Raw genomic sequence first — 25,388 nt, 5'->3', positions numbered from 1 at the left:
TGCATAATAATCAGTCGTTACACTGTGATGCATTGAACATGACCTTCATCAAGTCTGATTGGTGCACTCGATATCCAAAACTTGAGGCCAGAGACATTTATGTATATATAAATGCTGATCAGTCTTCTGAGAATCAAATAGAAAAAGAAATGTAAATGGAGAAATTATAGATAAATGTTAATAATTTTCTAGGTTTGTAGGTTGAGTTGCTATCAAATCAATGAATAATAACATGAGTTGATTTAAGCTATTTGAATATAAATTTACTTTTAAACAAAAATTTAAACCAAACCAAATAAAACCATATTACAATCAAGAGAAATCCAGTGAATATCAAACATTTTAATTACAATTTTATGACCCTGTGACATTCAAAAAGAGTGCAGCTCAAGCTAATATTAAAATGTGTTTATTGTCTTTTTAAACTAAATTAATTAATTAACCATCCCTGGGATGAAACAAGACTTTAAGAAATGCTGTCAGACGCACCAAAAGAGAGAGAGACAGACATCTACACAAGAGTTATAGATCTTATTCACTTCTTCAATGAACCTTGAGATGCACTTAGAGGTTGTTTGCAGCGGCTATATATCAAGGCTAACAACAGTAGATCCTCTTCAGTGCATGAGCTTGACTCCCACTGCTGCCCACTAGTGGACGACAGATTCGGTATAAATGAAAAAGAAGGCCAAAGTTTGCTTCAGTAAATTTAGTGCTACTGTTTAATGACAAAAACATTAATAAATCTGGAATTAAAAACTCTTTTTTTTTTTTTGGAATAATGTATTTTGTTTATTTGGTAACAAAACAGTTAGAAAAGAAAAATGTTTTAATTGAAAACAGATTCTGTTACCATTCAGTAGACCTATCCTGTAGTCTTCAGCCCTCAGCATTACCTTTCTGTGTTCACTGAGTGTTAAAGCCCTCGCCCAATCTGAATGACAAGGTTCAGTAATCAAAGAATTAGTTAACCTTACCTCCCTTTCATTGAACTCTCCTCTGCTGCTACACCTCCCACCTCTGCCTTCTCTCATTTATCTCTGTGTCACAGGCAAACGCGTGCATCTACATGTACGTGCACAGCACCGCCACACTTCTAAAATGAATTCAAACAACTTTGCATTAGATGAGAAAATCTGGAAGATTGATATAGCAGGCAGAAGGTTAATATTGAATATTTTATGGCTTCTTCTTTCTTTACTTAATCATTTGTCATTTTTATCTGCTAGTACAATCACCTGTTGCATGATTAGATTTATTTAAAACACATATATCTCTTACTTAGCTGCTATTCTATGAATCGTAATATGAACAATACCCAAAGCCAGCCCACCCCACCAATGTAGCCCCGACCGTTGATTTAACACACTGCTGTTTTCACTCTGAATGGTTAAGGGAGGAGGTCAGGGTGGCCGATCAGGTGCAACGAGTTACTTAAACACTGGAGACAGTTGTCGAGTTTCATGTTACTTTGAGTCGTGTAGATGAACTTACTTAAATTATGATTATACAAACAAACCAAAAGATGTGCACAGATAATGAGCTCGAGGGATCGGTGTGACTAAAACCTCTTTCAAATTTATTGATTTTCTGTAAGAGATGATGTTGGTGAAAGACACTGATCCAAAATTTAAATCCTATGATGTTATAATACAAAATGTAATTCAATACAATTTAAAAAAATCTGTATCCTGATTACACAGGTGATCTGGTTTCACACAAAAAAAGTCTGCTTTTTTTGTTTATATTTTTTTTATTTTATATTTTTTTATTTATATTGTTTCACAGTTTCTGTTCCTTGTGTTAATCATTACTCCACAATTAATAGTTCAATTTTTTTCATCTGTCTGTGTGTGTCTACAGACTCCAGTACAAACAGCAAATATAATGATGTGCTGTATTATTTAATAGCATAGAATAGCCCTTTATTATCACTGTACATGTACAACAAAATTGTGTTTTTTGTTTTTTTGTAGATTTATGTAAAATGTAACTGATGCCGTGTTCAGACATTAGTATCAGGAGAAAACACTCATCTTTTTTGCTTTTTGGTCATAAACAGGTGACATTTTGCTGGTGTACTCTTTTACTTTGAAAAGGATGTAAACTCACATTTCACGACAGATGGCACATGCTCTGAAGATACAAAAGCTATTTTAAAATAAGAAAGTAGTATAAAAGTATAAAAGATGTGGCTTCCTGTGTAGCTATCAGGGGAACTGCTGGAGCATCGAGTCTCCACCAAAACCCGAGTTGAAATTATCTTGGGACATTTAAGACACCGTGAAAACCACCACACACACATACACAGCCCTCTGATTTTAATGGACACTGAGACATTGAGATAATTCTTGCCCTGCAAGCCCCTTTGCCCCCTGTTACCTCCCCTACACACACTCCGAGACACACACTCCCGCCGCATCATCACCAGCCTCTACCTATCCGTCTCTCCCTATCAGCTGCTCCCTGCTGCCGTTGTTTTGAGAGGTCAGAGCTGTTTGTTTGCTCGGAGGCCCATCGTCTGATAGCACGTCGGACTACGCCTCCCCCTCCTGCCTCATCTTAACCTTAGCTGTTATCAGCCGACTCCCCGGGCAACTCCAACCTTGTCTTTTAAAAGGAACACTTCCCCAGGAAATTATAGAGAGACCCGGGCAGATAGACTAGGTCTCTATCTCTTATGGTGGAAACCCCGGGACAAACTGGATGACACTCGGCAGCTTCGGGCTGATTCCAGTTTGTCCAGGTTCAAATCCGTCTCATGACCTCTGATTGTCATCTCAGGTTCTGCCCTCCAAGGAGTCACTGATTGAGCATAACTGGAGATTATCTGTAGCCTCGGTTTTTTATAGATAACCTAACAAGTAGCCTGTCCAGCCCTGCTGGTTGCTCGGGCAGACAGATTATTACAGCCCATACTTGGATTTCATTGTGACAGCACCCTCTATTTTCCACAGTGACCAGAAAAGGAGGACGTGAGACCAATTTGTCAAGCCACAAAATTACAGTCATACTGCACCAAAGTAATTAAGTAAACAATTAGAATAAATTAATTAATAGATAAAAATTAAATGACAGTAAAAATTCCTGTTTTTTTCTTGATTTGCTAGTGAAATGTTTGTTTGTTTAATGAGCTCACAATAAAAGTTTCTGTGACCTAAAAAAAACCTTACATGACCATCTGAGCAATGAGCTACCAGGACCTTTTCTCCTGTAATTTCACACCTTTATTTCTTACAGTGTAAGTCCAAAAGAGTCCCATTTCTTTCATTTACTACAGCATGACTTCTTTATAGTGTAAGCTGTTCAAATTGCACTTCTTCATCTTATGAGATGAAGAAGATATGTGAGGGAATAAATGTGTAGTTAAACTTCTCAGAGGATTTTCACTCGTCCGGCCCAAGTGCCGGTGCAACAAAAATATTTCAGTCTGTTCCCAATAAAAATTTAAAAAACCAGCAGTTCCAGGAATTTTGTATAATATAAGAAAAGACCAAATCCAAAAAAAAACTTTGCAAAGCAAAAGATAATCATCAGCATGTGAGGGCCCGAAGGCATTTGGTTAAAATAGAAACCAGTGCATGCTAAAATAACAGTAATTTTCTTTAGTTTTGCTCATTTATTCAATATTTCGTAACATAAACAATGACTCTCTGACATAAATCCCCTTCTGGGGCTCAGAAACCTCTCCCTCGCTACAGCGCCAAGTCATCTGGCTCGTCACAACTGGATGTGCAACCATCCGTGTGGCCTTAAGAGAAGAAGGGGAAAAAACTGTGATAAAATTACTTCCCCCAACACTGGATCAAACCCTGCAGAAAGGGGAGCACCAGCCACCTGATTAGGGAACACCGAGGAAATGAGAGAAGCAAAGAGGTCCATTCTCTTCAGGAGTGGGAGGGGAAAACTTGGAAGAAAGAATGGGAGGGGATGAACAGAGGGGAGTTGTAAGTGGGATAAGTTGTCTACATGTGTGTGTGTGTGTGTGTAGGGGGAAGTATAGGGTGTGTGGGGTTAAAGTCACAGATTTTAAATCAGTTCTTTGGCCTTTAACGGGCGCAACAGAAGCCCAGTATGAGAGAGCAGAACAAAGAGGGCAGCACTGCCCTCGACCAATTAACATTCCTGCAGCCTTTATGAGCCGCCTGGACCCGCCCCTTCACTCACACCTCATAAAAGTCACAAACATCAATTCTTGCAAACCATAACTGTCATTATAATCCCATTAAAAACAAACCACTGAGCAATTTACAGTGAACACCAGGGCCACGTTTGCCAGGAGTGGGGAAGGATTGTCCCTGCTGGAACACAAATGGGACTAAACAAGTGGGAAAGTTTATTGGGAGTAATTTGACAAAATATGACATGATAGACTCCACAACTGAAGCAAAAGGGGCTAAAGCGCTATTTCTTCATCCTCCTTTGAATGTAATTGGTCTTGGCAAACACCGAGGTGACCATGCAGTGCAGATGTCACAAGTTTAAAGCTGAATCAATCAATTTGGACACGTTTAGAGCAGAAAAAGACCAAAACAAGCTGCTAAATACAAGCTAAAATGCCCTTGTGATGCATTTTAGGTCCAGCATCCTCTCTGTTTTACTGCTGTCATTGTTCAGCTGTGTTTATCGACCTTTGAGAAAAATCATCTGTCTCTTTGGCTGCTAAATTGTCCGGCTTGTCCTGTGAAATTAAAACCAAACAACAATCTAAAGGAGACTAAAACACTCGCTAATGATTCCAGGAGCCATAAATAAAGACTAAAGAAAAATACAAAGCAGCTAAATTTTTTCTTTACCATGTACAGAAAGTAGTAGCACAGATCTATGACCTGCTAAAGTCAGGTGGTTTATCCATAAGGCCTTTAAATGGATAACACAACAACAAAAATGGTGCTTTTAAAGCCAAAATAACAGGATTAAAGAGACTAAAAGGTTTTCTGGATCCATGAAACACCTGTTCATGCTCAGCTCAAGGCAGAGAAAGCCTACATTTAACATTTAAAACAAAATGCTAACTTGTTAATGGTGTTAACTATGACAATGCAGAAACCCATTATCAGGCTTCAGAAGGGAAAAATTACACTGAGACTTTGGGAAGACAAAATTCCGAGATAATTCCAACCATCCATTTTAATCCGCTTATCCAACTCAAAGTCGTGGGTATGAGATCATTTATAAATACAATTTTTGATCAAGTAAATTAAAATTATATCATATCTGTAACATACAGGAGTGAAAAAAAATCACTAAAAACTTGTATTTGTGTTATTTTTCTGTTACCTGAAGAAATCTTGAGGCAAGGATCATTTTCAAGGAAAGTAACAGTTTAGTTTAAACTTGTAATATTGCATCTTTTCCTGTAGACAAGCAAAATTATTCTATTCTAAACTTTATCTTTATTCTACATTGACTTACTGACAGTGATGAAATTGCTTGCAGCTTCATTTCTGACTTCCACAACTTTGCAGAGGTAAAACAAAGATTTATCAACTACACTGAAATATCTTACATTGTGTGGTGTTTTTATGACGTGTTTCTCCTCCTGAACACACAGGTGGCACAGCTTGTAAGGTGAAACATGAGTGGCGATGCTGTAGTCAGTCTGATCCTGTGTGACCCACTTTGACCTCAGCCTTAACGAGCTGTTGGACTCATTGTAAAGAGTTTGACTCCCTCTAGTGGCCGTGTCACTTTTTTACAAGTGTTTAAAGGAGCCCGCGTCACCTTCCTGTGCAGTGTGTCTTTAGCCTGAGGTGGAGTCTTACCCAGGCGCAGAGGACATTCACAGAATTAACTGCTTTCTGAACATACTGTGGTTATTTTTTATTGGTGATAAACGCAAATAAATAAATAAATAAATAAAACCTCCATGCTCTCTTTTTATTTCTGTGCTATTTGTTTATTTAATTGCAAGCAGGATAAAAAAAATACATTCTTCAGTTTTTTATACAAATTTTTGAATCCCAGTGCTTATTGTGAACGTAGATTGTGACTTGTTAAATGCAACCATTAGTGTTGTGTATGAAAGCAAACTCACAAGAAAAAAAAAGATTAAAATTCAAGACAAAGGTCATTATATATTTTTAACATTTATTAAGAGATTTCTATAATGTTTTAGTCAGCAAGCCATGATCCCGTCTCCCTTTAATAAAGTCATATTTACAGACACGTTTCTGTCAGTGACGTGAACACTACTCTTCCTCAAAGAAGTCATCGGTGTAAAATGTTACTGACATTCCACGCAGATGGTGTTGTATTAAGTAACCAGCAGCCCAGGTGGTGATGATGAAGAGCGAAGAGGTTATGTGTTTTTGGCACCAACCATAACAACTGAAACATTCCTACTCTTCATTTCTCTGGACATCTGACACCAGCTGCAGGCGCAACAGAAAGTCGAAAGCACACAATCCCGACACATGGTGCCCTGCAGATAAAATACAGACACGTTTGGTAATAAACAGTCAATCTGATCAGTTTTTACATTAATATGGAAATGATTTTTCCTGTGAAAAGAGATGAATCAGGTTTTTTGATGTGCGGTTACAGTTTGGTTGTGTTTTAGCAGTTTGGACTGAAAAGTCTTGCATTTTTAACCTTTTGCTTTTCACTCTGTTGAATTGGTTTTGGAGTTATTGTTCCTTAAGGTGAGTTTTCTACAGTTCCTGATTATTATGCTGCAATACACTGTTTACCTTTACCAGACTGACCAACAAAAGTCATCAAAACTCAAAAAGTTTCATTGAATTGGCCAGCAATTGTACAATATTCCACTTTCTGACCTAAAAAAAAAAAAAAAGAAAAACAGTGCCGATGTAACGGGTGTATTAAAAAATAATTTATATTTCACCAAAGATCCATCCTGCAGTGTTATCTCGCTTTGTCAGTATTGGTTATGTATATGTGTTTATTTATATATGTTTATTTTCTGTATTTATATTTTGGGAGCTTTTATTTTGTTTGTGTGACCTTTGACTTCCCACGAAGTCACTTCCTGTAGCTGCGCGCTATTTTCCTCAGTCGCCTAGAGGCCCCGCTGAGGAGAGGTGAGCGTACGCTAGTGTTCTCAGTTACAGAGCAAATAAACACAGTTAAAGTAACTAAAAGTAATTCAAACACTGCTCGTTCCCTTTGTGCATTTTGTCTCATAGTTCTGTTAGATGTTTTAGTGTGAATTATTGTTTCTCTGTCGAGTACAGCACTTTATTGTAACATGCTAGTTAGCATGTCTCAGATGAGAGCATAGGCGCATGCACGTGGCTTCTCATGTGGTCCGCTATCCTTCTCTCTCCCTTGAAGGTGTTCATGCAGAAGTCCAGTAAAGTGAAGTTGCTGTACTGTTTTGTTTTTATTTTAAACAGGTATGTGAGCTCCCTCTTTTATTTTTGTGTCATGTGAACTGGTTATATCTTCTGTTTGTTTGTGATTCATGTTCACTGTTTCAACTTACTGTAAATATGTAAAATTGCCACTGGTAAATGAAGTCTCCCTAAAGTATAATTTTGTTGATGAGGTAATTGTCACTATATGTTCACGATGCAGTGCATTTTTGTTTGTTATATATGAATATAAATACATTTTAGCAGTATTATTTGGTAATTGGATTTGTTGTAATGTTGCACCTCAGTCGCCTAGAGGCCCCGCTGAGGAGAGGTGTTCATGCAGAAGTCCAGTAGAGTGAAGTTGCTGTACTGTTTTGTTTTTATTTTAAACAGTTCTGGGAGAATAAATCCACCCAGCTGGCAAAGTGAGAGCTGACTCCTCTGGTCATTCGCACAACACAACGCAGAGAACTAACGGCAATAAGAGTTTAAGGCCAGACCGGCTACACCCATCTTTAGGGTTGAGCACCATCCAATCTACTTTGTAACTCTGCACATTTCAACATCCAGCTGTTTAATGGGATCATGAGCTCTTCCGAGACTATTTCATGCTTTTTATTTTCTAGTCATTCTGCTCAGGATCATCTTTCCTTCTAATGTTCTTGCTATCTGTCAGATGGATTTGTTTTGTTTTTGTAGCTTTACCTATTAACATCCACCAGGTCAGCACTGACCTTTTCAAGATCATACCCAAACCGAAATCTGATACTAGAAGGACAAATGCAGGTTTCAGACTTGATTTGAAAGCAAATATATTCTAGTTTCTAAAACTCTGCTTATTTGGCTCAGTTCTAGCTATAAGACCATTACCATTGACTTAATGACTATTAATAGGTCACCTGCTGTTACCTGCTTAAAGAAAAAAAATCTCTCAAATGAAAGCTCAGGGTCTGATGTATTTAATTATATTGGTCCAAACATCTCGGGAACTAACTGTATAAAGCTGAAAACATTGGCCTTACCCTGATGCGATAGCGCTGTCGCATGTTGACCCTCATGGACATGGTGATTCCCGGGATAAAACCACTGAAAATCTCCAGCAGGGGGAGGCAGAGAGGCTCACCATAATCTCTCGAAGTTATGCAGGCAAAGCAGGGCAAGCACCAGAAAGCACAACAGCCTGAAAGAGGCAAAGATACAGAGAAAAGCAAATGATATGGACTGCGAAACCAGGAAAACACTCAACTACACACACTCACGTAAAACCCTGAAATGCTTAATAAAGAAAACAGGACAATAAGCCGCGCTATTTATGTAGAATGTGTTAGAAAGACGTCTGATTTAAATCTATTTAAGGAAGTAGCATTATTATTGATTTAAACTGAAAATAAAATGTCTTATAGTTGTCCTATCATCATTTCGGTTTGGCCATTTAAGTAATAACTCAGAAGAAATAAGATCTAACATCATTATGATGCTGAAATTATACAAGGACACAGTGAGTTAATGTAGAAAAGAAAAAAAGGCGAGCATGTGCTCTTAAAAGACGCTAATCGTTATTAGAATAGAAATTCCCTTTTGTAGAGAATGAAATGAAAATGAATGCCAAACAAATCAGATCTTTGAAAATAGTGTAAACGGGGTTATTATGTCTTTGGAAAAAATAAGTGTGAGTGCTATAGTTGTGCATGTGGGTATGTACAAGTTATGAGTTAAATTTGAAAATAACACCTAAGTATGACGGAAGTACAATTATCTTTTGTCCTTTTTTTGTCTGATTAAAACAACCAATCACATGACGCACACCACGTGTTTGAAAATACAAATGAAAATATGAGGATGTTAATAAATCCTTTTTTTCTTTCTTGGACCAATGCCTTTCTCACCACATTAAAAAAAAACATACTACGGCCTTAATTCTTATTTAGGTGTGGCTTCCTGGATTTCATCAGGAGGTTCAGGTCCAGAAAACAAAAAACACTCTTTGATTCATTTTTATGTTATTTATAGATAATGAAATACGAAAACAGCATTTCTGTTTGTTTGTTGTTTGTTTTGATTTTGTTTCCTACTGTTTTAAAAATTTGATTATTAGGAATAAATATTTTCCCTTCGAGTGAGCAAAATAAGTTCCTTTGTCACATGTGTGACGATCACTGCAGAGCAAAAGTCCTCTATAAACTTTGAAGATAATTAAGAGACTCTTACACCCTGGCACATCTTGACAGCAGTCACAGATCCCACTTGACCACTCATCAGACTCTTGGGTATACATCATAGGCTGAGGTTGCCGAACAACCATTTTAGAAGTCATGATGGCGCCTAAAAGAAAGAGCAAGGTGAAAAATTCCAACTGCAAGTCCTCTTACAATCAGGTGTGTATTTCAGGAAAGCTGGTAAATGTTCACTATACTCCCAGCCTTTCTCAATAACCATTAAAGAGCTCCTCTGCTTTTAAATTGTTACTTGTCAACATGTTGGTTATTAATAGGCCTATAATATCATTACTTTCTTAAATTAAAACAGTAAACTGCTGCTCGTTATATTTATAATTTTACTGTGGTTAATATATAAAGTCTGAGCTCATGTGGATGGGAACGAAACTAAACGAATAAATAAAATGTCTTACCTTTTGTGTTTGACGATTAGAAAGCTCTGAGGTGGATGTTCGGTCACAGCTGATCTCTGAAAGCTCCGAGAAGCTCTCATGTCTTAAATCCTTTTAGAAAACATGAGATCACCTGACAGAAGAATCCGGACGCACCGGTTCACTCCGCAACTTTGTGTTAATATTGAAAGTGAAGGTGCGGCAACTGGAAAGGTCATTGTCTAATGCGGAAAAAAATGATCCCACACTGCTTTCACTTCACCGGGGAAATATATGTGGTATTGCTGCATACTGAGGACTCCCATTACTGACGGAACGGAAGCTTTCTCTATTCATATGCATGTATTTCATATTCATATACATGTCTCAAGTGTGTGTGTTTTTTCTTTAAAGTGAGCGTGTTGGGGTTTTTTGTTTGTTTGTTTGTTTGTTTGTTTGTTTTGTTTGTTTGTTTTGTTGTTGTTGTTGTTGTTGTTTGCTTTCTCCAGTGACCTCGTGCCCTCTGAACTAAAAAGCTGTGGGCAGAAAAACGACAGGTCAAGTTGCCCTAACCCAAAGTTTGCGCCAGGCAATTCACTGTAATTAACACCGAAAAAACAACAACAGTAACAATAGAGGTTTTATGTTCCTTTATGTGATAAAACCTTGTTTTATCACATTATGTGATTGTTCCTTTATGTGATTGTTATGATTTCCATTAGGAGTGGTCATGCATTTGGAATGTGCTATTGTGAGATGAAGTGAGGAACTGGCGTGCGTGGATGAGTCAACGTTGCGGGCGTGACGCCAAAGCGTTGGCTCTGTCCTCACCGAAACCTTTGGAATCAGAGCTCCACATCTTTCTGATTTTCAGTAACACTGACATTCTGATGAAACAGCGATGAGCATCGCTGTGAAGGAGGCGGGAAGAGGATCTTAATATAAGATGCAAAGATACGCCTTATATGGGTTATGACAGGCGCCAAGGGCGTAACATCTGACTGGGCGGCTGGACTGGGTGAGCCGGAACATTGGACTTATCTGGGAAGTCAAAAACTAAAACAATTTTTTCTGTTAGGATTTCAACTGTAATTTGGCACCTTACAATAATAATGTGCTTTTTCTTTTTGTCTGCTTTTTTGTAGAAAAGTAGTTATGAAAAGTCATCGATAACAATAATGATTACATTTTAGCATTACAAATATAATTGTCCATACTGGTAAATTAACCTTCAATGAAATATGAGAAATATTTTGGTAATGATCAATACTGTTAATGTAGGCCAGCTGTGACATAAACCTTATATTTGGTGGTGGTCAAATAAACTTGTTCTGTATTTTCTCAGTCATTTTACACTCAAATGATTAAAAGAGTGGATTAAAAATTTATGAAAAGGTTTGATGTCAGAGGAAATACACTGCTCAAAAAAATTCAAGAGACACTTCTAAACTTCTGGGATATTGATTTGGTCGGCTAAGTAGCAGAGGGGGTCATTAATCAGTTCCAGCTGCTCTGGTGCTGATGAAGTTAATAGCAGGTGCACTAGAGGATACAACCCCCAAAACAGGAATGGTTTTTCATCTTTACTGATTGTTTTTTCACTAATTTTGCATTTGGCTAGGGTCAGTGTCACTACTTGTAACATGAGATGATACTTAGATACGACAGAGGTTGCACAGGGAATCCAACTCCTCCAGGATGGCACATAAATACATGCCATTGCCAGAAGGTTTGCTGTGCCTCCCAGCACAGACAAATACAGTAGGAGAGCTAGACTGGGCCGTAGAAGGCCCTTAACCCATCAGCAGGACTGGTATCTGCTCCTTTGTCCAAGTAGGAACAGGAACATTACCAGAGTTACTAAATGACCACTGGTGTAAATGTCTCTGACCAAACAGTAAAACGCAGACTTTGTGAGGGTGGCTTGAGGGCCGAACATCTTCTACTTGGCCCTGTGCTCACTGCCTAGCACCATGGAGCCCAGTTGGCATTTGCCATAGAATACCAGAATTGGCAGATCCACCACTGGTGTTGATCAAAAGCTGGAATCATGTTATTAATATAGTTGATTATTACTATTCACTATCATCTTAGCATGAACTGTGTGCATGTATGTGTGAGAGAGAAAGAGAGACGTAGCTATGTACTCTTGTTTACTTTGGTGGTAGGTGAAAAAAAGACAGCGAAACATCTGCCCCTGGGCCTGTCACAGAGTTGTTAAACCTGTGCAGGCAGACATCTTGTGTTTTCCAGGAAGTTGACTGAAATCTGGCATTTCGGGTTTTAACCCCATTTCCACACAAAGATTGGTAAAGAATTAAAACACGACAGACTGGTTTTCTCATCCATCTGTTTCAAACCAAGTAGCGATGTCTCTCAAAATGCAGCAAATACTCAGGCTTCGATCTGAAGTGTGTCTGAGTAATATTTACTTTAATAAGTAACTACAACCTCCGAGGTACTCACGTGGCACACGATAGAACGGTAACTTTAATCAAACATGTTTGCGTCAAGATCTGATGGTAAGCTGTGTTTTTTCTTCCTTATGCCAGATAGATCAGCTGTTTTCAGATTGCGACATCACACCTTGGCACAATTTGTATTAAGGGAGGATGAGTCCCTATCAGTTTTGTCCAGAGAACAGCTGCAAAAACGTTTTAAAAAAAACATATCGATTCGGTTAGGAACATAAAACTTGTGCTATTTGGTAAGTAGATTGGTGGGATACCTGCATTGAAGCCGTTTGTTATGACCTAATATTTGTGCTGCTCTTGCTGGAATGATTGTTACTGGAATGAACTGACTGCATCTTTCTTTGTAGATCAGTGCATTGTTAGTAGGTTATCTACAGAACTCTCCACTCACATAAGTGCGTTTTTGTGATGACTGGATGTCTGTGTACAGTACCAGATAAAGGTCACTCTTTCGAGGAAGCCAGTGTTCACATTTTGGAATGAGAAGACAGGTGGTTTGAAAGAGTAGTGAAAGAAGCCGTCTACGTGCACTGTGAACGGCAGTCAGACTGGGTGGCTTACGACACCAACTGTCTGCTACCTACAATGCAATCTTGATGTCTCTTCCCAGGTGCCTCAACCCCCACTCACATCTTGCCTCAGGGGACCTCAATAGGTCAAATGATAGGGTGAGTCAAAGTTTCACAGTGGTTTCACATGAAACCTCTGATGATAATCTTGGTTCATTTGATTAGGCATATTATTAATAATGGGTCAACAATCCTCTAGTAGGGGGACACCCCCCTAGCACTAGGTTTAAAATACCTGGGACTATTTGCTTTTAGAACTGAAGAACCTTCTTAGATGAGACGTGAAACATATTCTGAAGAAGTCTAGTTGCTTTGTGCCCAAGCTCCTTAGACAGTGTTGACTGGATTTGTGGCTTTACCAAAACTCCAGTTCCTTCCATAAAAATATGACCACACTGCATTTCATTTTAAACCTGAAATGAAATTTTATGAAATCTGGATGGCATGAAGTAAAACAAACTCACTTTAAAGTGAATTTCAAGTCCATACATTAAACTGAACATCTAACAATCCTGACGTATGAGTACGGTTTCTGTTAAGTGGAAATGGGGTTCCACTGGGTCTTAGTTAGCATAAGATAGCATTTTCTGATATTCTCCCCTTCTAACTTACAATACAAACAGCTGTTGCATGTATCCTGAAATCATCAATAAGACTTTTAGGGTCAGAAATACTAGACATGATGCCGCACTCCAAATAACCTACTTTTCCAATTCAGCGTCGCGGGGGTGCTGGTGCCTATCTCAGCTGCCATGGAGTGAGAACCAGGGTAGACCCTGGACAGGCCATCAGTCTGTCTACCACAGAGAGACAGACAACCATTCACATATAAAACAGCACAAGGAATGAAAATGAATAAAAGATAATAACCAGAAGACGAAATAAATCATGCCAAAGAATCACTCGCAAGTATATTTATAGCTCAAAAATGACAATAGGTGACTTTAATGCTCTGCTGGACCCCATAATGGATAGTCCTGGCACTGAAAATTGAAAACACTACATGCAAGATTACAGTATGTACTTTGCTCTTTGCTATAGATGGAGGCGATCAAGAAAACTCATCATCTTTTAACTTCCCCAGATATATCAGAGACACAAATCCTCTCAAGAACAATCAGCAACCATGCACCTGCCTCAAGCTAAATTAAAGGGAAAAAATCTCCAATGAAAGTCAACCACCAGATGGCGCTGTATCACATCTCTGTTAAAGGGCCAAGACTTTGATATTCGTTCAAAGAGTGAGTGAAATCCTTAATAGAAACACACACACACACACACTTTACATTTTAAACACTTTATCAATTTTCAGAATTGACTCCCGATGTGTGACATTGACAGCTCATAGTCTCTTAAGAACTTACAGTTAAAATTGATTATAGTATCAGAAACTGCGCTACATAACATAAGAGACTACAATACTCTCTGCATCTTATATACATCAATGCATGTCCTCATATACTGAATGAACAGTTTTTTTTCCCTTTGTTTTTTCTTACAGGTGCATCAGTTTGTGATACATTGTGCTTTTCCATCTGTGCTTTATCCTTTTGTTATAATTCTGATTGAAACCTGCCAGAAGGGACAGGATTTAAAAAAAAAAAAAACATCGCACTGTGGAAGAACCTTCTGTCAGGATCATACATCACTGATAAAATGTCAGCTTCCTTCAAACAGAAAACAGCTGAATTTACCAAAAATATCAATATCAGTAAACTAGCACATGCTAGTTTGAAGGACTGGCACCCAACTAATTTCTGCCATTACTACTTTTGCTACTACTACTATCAAAATTAATTATTAAAAAAAGAAGAAAACAATAAAAGAAGTGGCATCCAGTGTTGTGTTCTGAGGTGTTACACTTTTAAAGCACTTATTAAAGGTAACCAAACCCTTTTTCTTTTATGTATTTTTGAAATTCACTTTCATACACTTGTATGTTTACCATCTGTTAACAGCGTGCTGTATGAACACAGAAAAATAAGAGTCATGTGCCTTTCACTTAATTTTATTGACAAAAAATGAAAGAACAGTGTTTGGATTTTTATGTCATTTAAGTTTATCTGTTTAAAATTTTCATTATGCCAGATAAAAATAAAATACAAACCTGACTAAAGTATGTGAGATTACACAAAAACACACTTTTAACACCCCCTTTAAACTCAAGTTAAAGTATTCTTTGGTTAATAAGTGGTCATTATAAACCCCTCGGTGAAGAATTTTTGTTCTCAAAGGGAAAAATGTAAAATAAAATTTAAAAGGCACTATTTTAGATAGTTAATGATAGTTTAATTACATTAAAAACAGTTTCCTTTTACTTCATTTCAGTTTCCTAACTTCAATAAGCTTGGATGGCTACAGTTGGATTTCTGTTTAAAGTGTATTGTGCTGCTAAGACTCCATGAGGATGGTGGCCCCAGACATGATGAAGAAGGAAGAGGTTACACGTTTTTAGTAGCAACCATAACGACTGGGAGTGCTCGTTTCTTCATCTCTCTGGACATCTGACACCAGACACAGGACATACAGAATGTCGAAAGCACACAGTCGTTACACATGGTGCCCTAAAAACAAAACACAGTGACGTTTGGTCAGCAAGTGGCTAACCAGGCCAGTTTTTTATGTTAATATGTAAGAGCTGAAAGACCCCAATGGCTTAGGTAAGAAATAGTCTTAAGCACAGTTTTATAGATAAAGAGCAGATTGCATAATGTTGACAGAATACATGTTGATCTATAAAGATTATTCAGACACAGAATGATTTAAGAAAATACAGTTTCTTCCTTTAAAAATCCGAAATATGGTGATATACAATCTTTCTTTTGTTATAATTTGGTCATGTTATAAAGGTTGTTTTACAAGGCTGCGCGTTTTAAGGTTGTCAGTAGCCTACTGACAGCCTTAAAACGCGCAGTAGGCAAACGCGCAGTAGGCAAAGAAATAGTTAACACAAATAAAAGCAACTTTTAAAAAGTTGAAACAAACTCCTCTCAAAAGTATTAGTGCAACAGAGTGGCTGAAGGCTAAGTGAGTGAAATATAGATACATTAAAAAGAAAATCAAATTTTGGCCTTACGGTGATGCCATAGCGGTGTCGCATGGAGACCCTCATGGACATGGTGGCCGGCGGGATCATGCCGCTCACCCAGTCGGCCAGAGGGAGACAGAGATTTTCCCCGTAGTCTCTCGAAGTTTTACAGGCGAAGCAGGGTAAGCAAAAGTAAGCAAAAAGGCCTTAAAAAGGAGAAATGATAAGCACAGTGCATTGGCAGTGAATTAGTACTTGCTGTGGTATAGATATAAATCAGAGACACTTACACTCTGGCACATTTTCACAGAAGTCAAATAACCCAGATGACCATTCATCCGACCCTTGAACATATATCACAGGCTGAGGCTGCGTGACGACCATCGTATCAGTCATGATGGAGTCTAAAGGAGGAACCAGGTTGAAAGTTCATAAGATCACAAGGTTAAGCACTACAAAAGGCTGTTGTGGAAGAGAGCAGCCACAACCCTTTATTAACCACACCTAACCAGTGCATTCAAAACTTGACAATATAATCAGATATTTCACTTATACAGATAATCACAATGGCAAATTTAAAAACAGAAATTTTGTTTGCTCAAATGAAATATTCATAGCGCGGCGAATGGTGTGGATAATTTTGCCGAAAAATATGGCAGACGGCTGAAGCGGAACGGCCGAAAAATAAACTTTCAAAAGTAAGTACTGAATATTATGTCACTTATTTATGTGCAAATGTTTAATAATGAAGAACATTAAAACATTACTGTTGGCCACATATCGGTAAAGTTATGTGACATTAGTGACGTTTGTACTAACTTGGTTTTAAAGCCTTTAAAAATATACACCGTTCAGTAGTTGACATTAATCCTACAGAGAATGTGATGATTTCATGGATAATTAAAGTCAGCTATGTTATATTGCTGCCTCTGTTCGGTGGTGTCGAGCCAAACGGACTTTAACGTGTGTTTGAACGAGCTGACGGTTCACTCGTTAAGCTGAAAGAAAGATGCTTTAATCACAGGAGTCACATGTGTCCACTGTACCATCTGGGAACTCTTCTTGTTTCGTAATAACACAAACACTAAATCCTCCTTCTCTTGTGCTGTTTTGTAGCAGTGTGTACACCTGAGACTGTCACCTGTCTGTCCTGCACTCTCTCTCTTTGTCTTTCTCTCTGACTGTGTAATAAAAGTATGAACATGTGTTTATAAGTTACGCTTGTGTTTGAATCCTGCAGCTTATCATACATTTGATTACCATGTGTGACAACTGCAAGTGTCCAGAGTGAGGACAGACTGAGGGACCCACTGCTGCACATCATCTGTGAGGCTTTGCACCAATGTTCCCTTTAATTTTTCATGTGTCTGAGCAAACACACCCTTGGATCACTGTGAGCGACATTAGATGTGTGCACTGTGGTCACACCAGCATCGAATCCATCCAAGTTACATGGTTTATTAAAATAATCAAATTACAGCGTTTACATTTATGTTAGACTACTTTTAATTAACTGCTTTAGCCCATTTACAATGAAAAAAATAAAAAAATCTTGTTCATGACCTGTGCAGTATGTTAACACTATTGGAAGTAAAAATAACTTGAACTCCAATTTTGAAAACACAACTTTATTTTTTAAACAAATATAAAGCTCTGACTTGTATTATGAGTCTGTGGTCTGGGTCCTGTAACTCTCTCTCTCTCTCTGCAAAATACAGTAAATAATGACCAATGTTGGGCAATTAATTATATAGTTCTTCAAAAAAAAGTAACTGAGTTTTGCAAACAACAAAGTTTTTTGCAGCTGTTTACCTAAAAATGCAGCCAAGGCGTTTTTTTAAATAAACATTTCAAACTATTTACAGAACAATCAGCTGTTCTGCATCAAATCTGATGCCACACAAATTATTTGTGGCACTCCAAATAATCATTTCTGTCCACTATGAGATAAAGGAGAACAACAGCCTGATACCTGCAGGCCTGACAACAGGAGATGTATCACTCCTGTAACACCTGTAACATTCAGCAGTCGCCTCATTGTTCTGACACACACAACAAAACTATTGACTACACTACACACTAACTACACAAGATTTGCGCTAAACGTGGCAAATCTCTCACATCTCAAAACACCTCCGTCACTCCTAAAACCTCCCCCTTCCTAAACAGCTAAATGCCATGTTGCCATATCATTTTTTGATTGGTCGACATAGTACATTTTTCGACCAATGGGAAAGGGTGAGGGGTGTTTTGGTTTTGCTCACAGGCTTTCCAGCGTTTTCTTCCAGCAGTAAATATAAACAACGATAGTATTCAGGAAGAAAACCAAACATTGCAGATATTTTTATCGTAACTCTGGTTTTATGTGGCCGATCAACACAATTTAAAAACTGGTAGAAAGTCCACACTTTTTCCGTCAGTTGTTCCGTCTGTCCTGCTCACATCTCCAATGGTTGTACACTTTGTCATTAACGTGGCTTCACTCCACATCAGCCAGGCTGCTTTGTTCGCTAAAACACTGGTGTCGGCACATTGTCATAGCCTGTCAACGACGTTGATTAGCTGCGTATATACGAATGTGAATCGCATCAGTGGCTGGACTATGGGATAAGGTGGCATCGTTCTAATCCCATACTGGAGCAGCCAGTCAATAACTGACTAACACTGGAAAACAGAATTGTTAACATATTTACTTTAATTTCAATTCAGGTTAGATTTTTTTTGTGCGCAACGCAGATTTTTTCTGTGCAGAGACCGTGCCAGCAGTGCGACACAGCCTGTTTCAGAAACTGCTGATCTGCTGGATTGCAAAAAACGAGAGAAAATATCTAGTGAGCAGCAGTTATCTGGGTGAAAATGCCTTGTTGATATCAGAGTTCAGAGGAGAAAGGCCAGACTGCTTTGAGTTGATTTAAAAAGCAACAGTAAGTCAAATAACCACTTATTACAACTAAAACTATGTAAGAGGATCTCTGAATACACAAAATGTCGAACCTATAAGCAGATGGACTACAACAGCAAGGAGACCACACTAGTTGCCACCCGTATCAGCAAAGAGGCGGCATACCGAAACAGGACGATAGAAGATTGGAAAAATGTTGCCTGGTCTGATGAGTCCTAATTTTTGCTGAGGCATTCAGATGGTATGATCAGAATCTGGCATAAAGAAAGTGAAAGAAAACCATTGTACTAATGGTTCAGGCTGCTGGTGCTGTGATGGTCTGGGGGATATTTTCTTGGCACCTTTTGCATCCCTTAGTACCAACTGGGCATCATTTAACCCTTTCATGCATAGTGGTCACTGCAGTGGACAGCTATTCAAAGGCTGTTTTCTTGTATTTGTGTCAGTGTTGATGGTATACATAAATGGCACATAAACCACTAAATTGGACACTGATTTGTCACTCCATACCCTGCCATCCACTGGTCAGTCAGTGTTGTCAAAGTGTACTTAAGTACGTGTTTAAAAAAGTGAACCTCAAAAATTGTTTTTTAATGCCTAAAGATGAATAAGAATACTTAAGAAAAAATTCCTAATTGCAGTTGTAATAGTTCATGTATGAAAGGGTTAACCACTACAGCCTAGCTGAGTGCTGACCATGTCCATCCCTTTATGACCACAGTGCGCCCGTCCTCTGATGGCTATTTCTAGCAAGATAACGCACCATGTCACGAATTTCTAATCATCTCAAACTCGTTTCTAGAACTTCTCAATGAGTTCCCTCCACCCAAATGCTATCCACAGCAACCAGATCTCAATGCAACATAGCATCTTTAGGATCTGGTAGAACAGAAGAGTCCTATCATGAATGTGCAGCTGACAAATCTGCAGCAGCTCGGTGATGCTATCATGTCAATATGAACCAAAATATCTGAGAAATGTTGCCAACACCTTGTTGAATCGATGCCATAAAGACTGTAGGCAGTTGTAAAAATAAAGGTGGGTCAAATCCAGTACTAGGCAGATGTACTTAATGAAGTGGCCAGTGAATAACTGTACACATATTTAATATGGCTGCAAAGGAATAAAAGTTTCAGTGCTCAGTTATCTAACTGCACACTGCTACAGCTATGACAGCACACATCACTGCACTGGAAACTTTTACACAATTTAGAAACCACATGCCAACCCAAAACTCTAACAGACTGATGACACACAATACTTTTTCAAATTAAAATCATACACTTTTCACGTCATTAATTGCATCATTAATGCATGAAAATGACCTTATGAGGATATAAGCAAAATAAAATAAAATGCCTTACCTTTTGTGTTTGAAGATAAGAAAGCTCTGAGTTCAATGTTGTGCAGGCACAGGTGATGTTTGCTTTCCGCAGCTCTTTTAAGCCCTTTTACACAAGCGATCACCTGACAGGACAATCCGGACACACCGGTTCACCATTTAAAAAAAATTTTTTTTGATATAGTTGTATTTTCCACTGGAACGCGCAGTGGATTAAAAGAAAACCACGGAAAAGAATATGTAACACTGCTTTAGTTCTTTAATTTTACTGAAAAGAAAAGTATAAACGTTAGTGGACTTTATAATAATAATAATAACAGGATGACATATTTCTCATTTTCCTGCAAGAATATTTACGCTGTTTGTAGGTAGAGACCAATTCCTACAAGAACATTTTAAAAACTGATACAGATGTAATGTAGGTTATTTTTTAAATAATTCAACTTTCTTGTTCCAACAGAAGGTAGACTTAGTTAAAGGAACAATTGGTGAAAATGACCACAAACCAAAACAGTATTTTCATTAGACCTGGAAGAAAATTGAAACCTTGGATTAACCTGTGATTAAGGTTTCGTTGCATTTTTATTATAAAGAAAAGTTTGTCTTTCAACAGCTGGATTAGCTGGATTGCAAAAGTCTAATTTAATTAAAAGTTTCTAGAAGAAGTTTCCTTCACTTTGTTTCCTGTGTATGTCAGGGCACAAGACCATGAATGTTCATCTTCAATAACTAGACAAACAAACATGACACAAAAAGTTGGCTTTGGCATCAAAAGGTCACCTCTTTGTTCCTTCCAAGGAACATAAGTACATAAACCTCTCCCTGACTCTATTTAGTATAACAATCACCATTAACTTTCCATTTAATGATACACATCATCATCTTTAAACAACAAACCACATTAAAGGAGCACTAAAGAATGTACCGTGAATGTTAGGGAATGGTGTCCAGACCAAAACACTGTTGCGAAAATTTTTAAATAAAATTTTAGCAAGACAGACACTAAAGAAATGATTGGTGCTTTACGACTTTGCTCTTTGCCAACATACAAATGCCTGCCTGTAAATGCAGATCAACCTAAATAGCTTGAGAAATCCAAAACAACAAACAAAGGAATGGAAAAGGTTTTGACAATCATCTGTCCTTCTACCCTTCCTGCATAGCCCTGCATTCCTGTTGCACTTGAATACCACTGTCGCTGTTTTCTCAAACACAATGACAGGTTTAGTCAGAGTTTTGTACATCACTGTCTACATAGATGTCTGCATAGATGTTGTTTGCTTAAGGTCGACAATCAGCATCAGTACTTCCATCTTTCTTCAGTATAACTATCAGCTAGTTAACTTTTTGATAAGGCATTACATTATTACTATTACATTTTACATTATTGAGTGAGAATTTGAAAAGTTGAAAAGTTATGCTTTTAAACTTCTACTAGAATTTCTAAATATTTTTTTAACCTATTTAGAGTTTGCTGAATTTTGTTCTGCATCATCTAAACCAGGGATGGGCAACTCCAGGCCCCGAGGGCCGGTGTCCTGCAGGTTTTAGATCTCACCCTGGGTCAACACACCGAAATCAAACGATTAGTTCATTACCAGGCCTCTGGAGACCTTCAAGACATGTTGAAGAGGTCGTTCAGCCATTTAAATCAGCTGTGTTGGATCAAGGACACATCTAAAACCTGCAGGACACTGGCCCTCGAGACCTGGAGTTTAGTGATGGGTCGTTCGCGAACGAAATGGCTCTTAGAGCCGGCTCTTTGACGTGAACGACGCGAGCCGGCTCCTTATCGCGAGCCGTCACGTGGGTTTTTTTTTTTTTTTCTTTCTCTCAGCCTCTCTCTCGCACTTTTTTTCCGCTTCACTCTGCACGCGAGCCTTGTGCTTTACGCTGGGCAGAGGGGGGAGGGGCGGTAGTTACACTCAGTAGCACAGGAACAGAGCCAGAGAGAGAGAAAGAGAGGCAGGGACAACAACATTAGAAAGGTATAGTAATCATCCACAACTATTTTCGGTTGCAGATGATAAAGGATTGAGAAAGTTTATTCATGCAGGTCCATATGACAGAGAATATGCATGTTCTTTTAGTTTTCATATTATAATTTATATTTAATTGTGTTGTGGTTTGCAGTGTTTTGTGTTCTTTTCACTTTAAATTTGTGAAAGGAAAAAGCTGAAAATTTAAATAGTTGATTTTTGTATTATATGATTTATTTATTACATTTTATGTGGAGTGAATAAATAAAAGTATATTTACGGTGGCCCCTAGAGACAAAGCACATACAAACTCCAAATCACGTACGAACTCTGAAGCATGTACAAACTCCAAAACACGTAAAAACACGTACAAACTCCAAAACACGTAAAAACTCCAAAAACACGTAAAAACACGTACAAACTCCGAAGCACGTAAAAACTCAGAAGCATATAAAAACTCAGAAGCACATAAAAACTCAAAACACGTACAAAAGACAACAGAAGTGCTCCAGGATGCTGGGCGCAGTGTTGAGCCTTTGTTATCTTGTGGCTACACAAGCCAGCAAGTACCAACGACCGGATTTGGTGTGTGGTAATAACAGGTAAATGAACTTTTTTTTAAATTATTTGAATATATATATGAGTGCCTGTGTATAAATATACAAACAATACACACATGCTTTCAATTGTGTAATTTAAGTGATCTAGTAGCTCTGCTTTGGAAGTTCAGTTCATGCTAGAAATGTGTTTTGGAGTTTGTACGTGTTTTGTCTCTAGGGGCCACCGCATATATTTATATATAAACATATATAAATAAAACCACTTGTTTTTACGTTAGTAATTCCTTTTGTGCATAATTTTATATTATTGTTAATAATTAATTAATTAAAGCAACAAAACAACCTGAAGAGCCGGTTCGGAGCCGAAAGAGCCGGCTCTTTTTAGTGAGCCGAACCGAAAGAGCCGGATCTCTAAAAAGAGCCGGAAATCCCATCACTACTGGAGTTGCCCACCCCTGATCTAAACTATTTATTATCAGAAAAAATGTATTACAAACACAACAAGAGGTGTCAAATTTTACATTTGCATTTATTAAATAGCTGGTGTACATCTGGTGTTCTTGTGGGTGCTTCCTGCAGAAAGTAACGTATGCGTGACTTTGTCACAATAAACATGTCCAACAAAAAGAAGGAATGCTTGATAGGAATTTAGAGCCGGTTCATAGCCGCCTGGTCCATCAAAAACAAACGTCATCAGATGCCCCAGTTTCATTTTGGTCACATATTTGTATGACAGTAGCTACTAATCATGTTAACGTCAACGAACGTTAGATTTTACACACCTGCAACACACAAAAGCCCTTTTCTCCTTTCTCTTTCTCCACAGACTGAGAGATCCTGAAATAGATGTGTTGATGGTGGTCTACTTTCTTTTTTCCCCCACACGCAGAAAATGAATGTGACATAAATCTCTGTACAATTGAATAAAATTGTACAAAGTCAAAGATAATACCAAGGTAGATGTAGATGAACAATAGACACAGTAAGGTCTGCAGAGCAACTACTTTGCTGTTCAGTGACTGTTTTGCAGCATTGTCATTACCTTTCGCCTAGACTGATGGCCGCTCTGAGCCAGTGCAAACCCAGCAAACTGACCCTGATGGACTTCAATCATGGGTCTCTTCCATCCCACTCTGAACTTTGATTCTGCGAATATAATGAGTGGGGTACAAGGTTTCAGAGTGTGCAAATGCAGATTTCAGATGCCAGCAATCACTTCACTAAGTAGTTCGGAGCAGTTTCAACACCCTCTTTGTTCTCGACTTGTTCAACACCTGGAAACAGGCCAAGTGCATGCAGCAGAGGGAAAAGAATAAAAAGCTATGGGCTGTATGTTTAATGCCCAACATAAACAAGATGTTTCTTCTTTGTTTTAGTAGCCTTTTCTGAACTGTACAGACTTGTCAGCCTTGCTGCTTTCAAGTTTCTGAATTCCACCTTCACACTAGCACATGAGAGTTACCCAGCTGATCATGTGTACTTACAGTCACAACATACTAAATGATGAGACTGAAACAATACAACTTCAAATTTGTGGTAAACCTACAAACACTGTCTAAAATGGGGTTCACAACGTAAGGGAATAGTGAGAGTAAGATTGCTAAAGCAAAGAAGCATTCAAATCCAAATCTGCCAAAGCAGCTATTGTGTGACAAGAAATAAATACAGCCTCTCTAGCAACCAGACATTAAAGATAATCAGAATTGTCTTTATTTGGACAAGTTTGTGCACACAAACAAAAAATCTAATTTCAGTTCCGGTTCAAAAAAAGAAAGGTTTTATTAAGAAAAGACAAATTGCAGAAAATCTTAAGAAACTATATGTGCAAAACTAAGAAGTGCACTGTACATATGACCTGAATGATAGAGCAGTGGGTTATTTCACAGTGTTCATCAGAGAGACACCCTGAGGGAGGAAACCATCTCTGTGATGGCTGGTTTTAGTAAACAGTGCTCTGTAGCGCCTGCCTGAGGGCAGCAGGGTTAAATAGTTTATGTCTGGGATGTAAGGGCTCTGCAGAGATGTCTGTTTCCTAACCCTGAAAAGTACAGGTTCTGGATGGATGGAAGACCAGTGCCGGTGATTCTCTCTGTAGATCAGATTGTCCTTTGCAGAAATGCATTTCTTGTGCACCCTTGTAAAACATCCACAGGTTTTACTTGTTAGGCCATAACTGATTTGGTGGGACTTGGAAGACAGGCTGATCCTTTAAACTATGTGGTACGACTCAGAAACAATAGACTAGTCTAAGCAGCCAATCCATGATAGAGCTACAAGCTACATGATGGCTGCAAAGCAAATGAAACATCAAAACGTCCATCTTCTTCCACCAGACTTTACATGGACATGTACTTAACAATATTTAACGATTTTGTTTTCATCATCAGATTTGATAATGCAGTCGGTGTAGTTTTGGCAAAGCTTTCACTTTGAAGGTTTGGTTGTAGCTAATCAGATTCCTCAAGTCCTTAAAGTCTGGTGGTTTTCCTACTGTCCTGGTGACAGCCTGCCCAGATTACCATTTTGTCAATTCTTGATGTCAGTCAACTGTCACGAGTCCTTTATTCTGCAGTCTATCTTGTCCTTGATCTGCAGTTCTAATCTAATCTGAACCTGCAGCAGGTGTTG

General features: G+C 38.3%; 2 protein-coding genes across 2 annotated transcripts; both read right to left on the bottom strand.

Moving 5' to 3' along the window:
- Positions 1-6,301: 6,301 nt before the first annotated feature.
- LOC146624743 (cornifelin-like) lies at positions 6,302-9,633 on the bottom strand. The gene is made up of 3 exons (XM_085364106.1): positions 9,528-9,633; positions 8,342-8,499; positions 6,302-6,424 (listed from the first exon to the last, which is right to left on the bottom strand). The coding sequence occupies exons 1-3, from the start codon at positions 9,631-9,633 to the stop codon at positions 6,302-6,304; spliced, it is 387 nt and encodes a 128-aa protein (XP_085220232.1).
- A 5,757-nt stretch (positions 9,634-15,390) lies between these two features.
- LOC146624742 (cornifelin homolog B-like) lies at positions 15,391-20,278 on the bottom strand. Its single transcript, XM_085364105.1, has 4 exons — positions 20,244-20,278; positions 16,268-16,381; positions 16,026-16,183; positions 15,391-15,513 (listed from the first exon to the last, which is right to left on the bottom strand). Exons 2-4 carry the CDS (start codon positions 16,371-16,373, stop codon positions 15,391-15,393), a joined length of 387 nt encoding a protein of 128 aa, XP_085220231.1. The 5' UTR covers positions 16,374-16,381; positions 20,244-20,278.
- Between the last annotated feature and the right edge of the window lie 5,110 nt (positions 20,279-25,388).

The sequence above is a fragment of the Diplotaxodon limnothrissa genome, linkage group LG10 (genome assembly GCF_057381915.1).
Source record: "Diplotaxodon limnothrissa isolate DT_005_m linkage group LG10, D_limnothrissa_male_GT1.1, whole genome shotgun sequence".
NCBI classification, from domain to species: Eukaryota; Metazoa; Chordata; class Actinopteri; order Cichliformes; family Cichlidae; genus Diplotaxodon; species Diplotaxodon limnothrissa.
The sequence above is the reverse complement of the archived record's forward strand: the minus strand, read 5'-3'. Positions and strand labels throughout refer to the sequence as shown.

Coding starts and splice junctions, on each gene's coding strand:
- LOC146624743 (XM_085364106.1), bottom strand. CDS start 9,633: ATGACTTCTAAAATGGTTGTTCGGCAACCTCAGCCTATGATGTATACC. Junction 8,500..9,527: donor CTGTCAAGATGTGCCAGGGT/GTAAGAGTCTCT, acceptor TGCCTCTTTCAG/GCTGTTGTGCTTTCTGGTGC. Junction 6,425..8,341: donor GACAGCGCTATCGCATCAGG/GTAAGGCCAATG, acceptor TTTTATCTGCAG/GGCACCATGTGTCGGGATTG.
- LOC146624742 (XM_085364105.1), bottom strand. CDS start 16,373: ATGACTGATACGATGGTCGTCACGCAGCCTCAGCCTGTGATATATGTT. Junction 16,184..16,267: donor CTGTGAAAATGTGCCAGAGT/GTAAGTGTCTCT, acceptor CTCCTTTTTAAG/GCCTTTTTGCTTACTTTTGC. Junction 15,514..16,025: donor GACACCGCTATGGCATCACC/GTAAGGCCAAAA, acceptor TTTTGTTTTTAG/GGCACCATGTGTAACGACTG.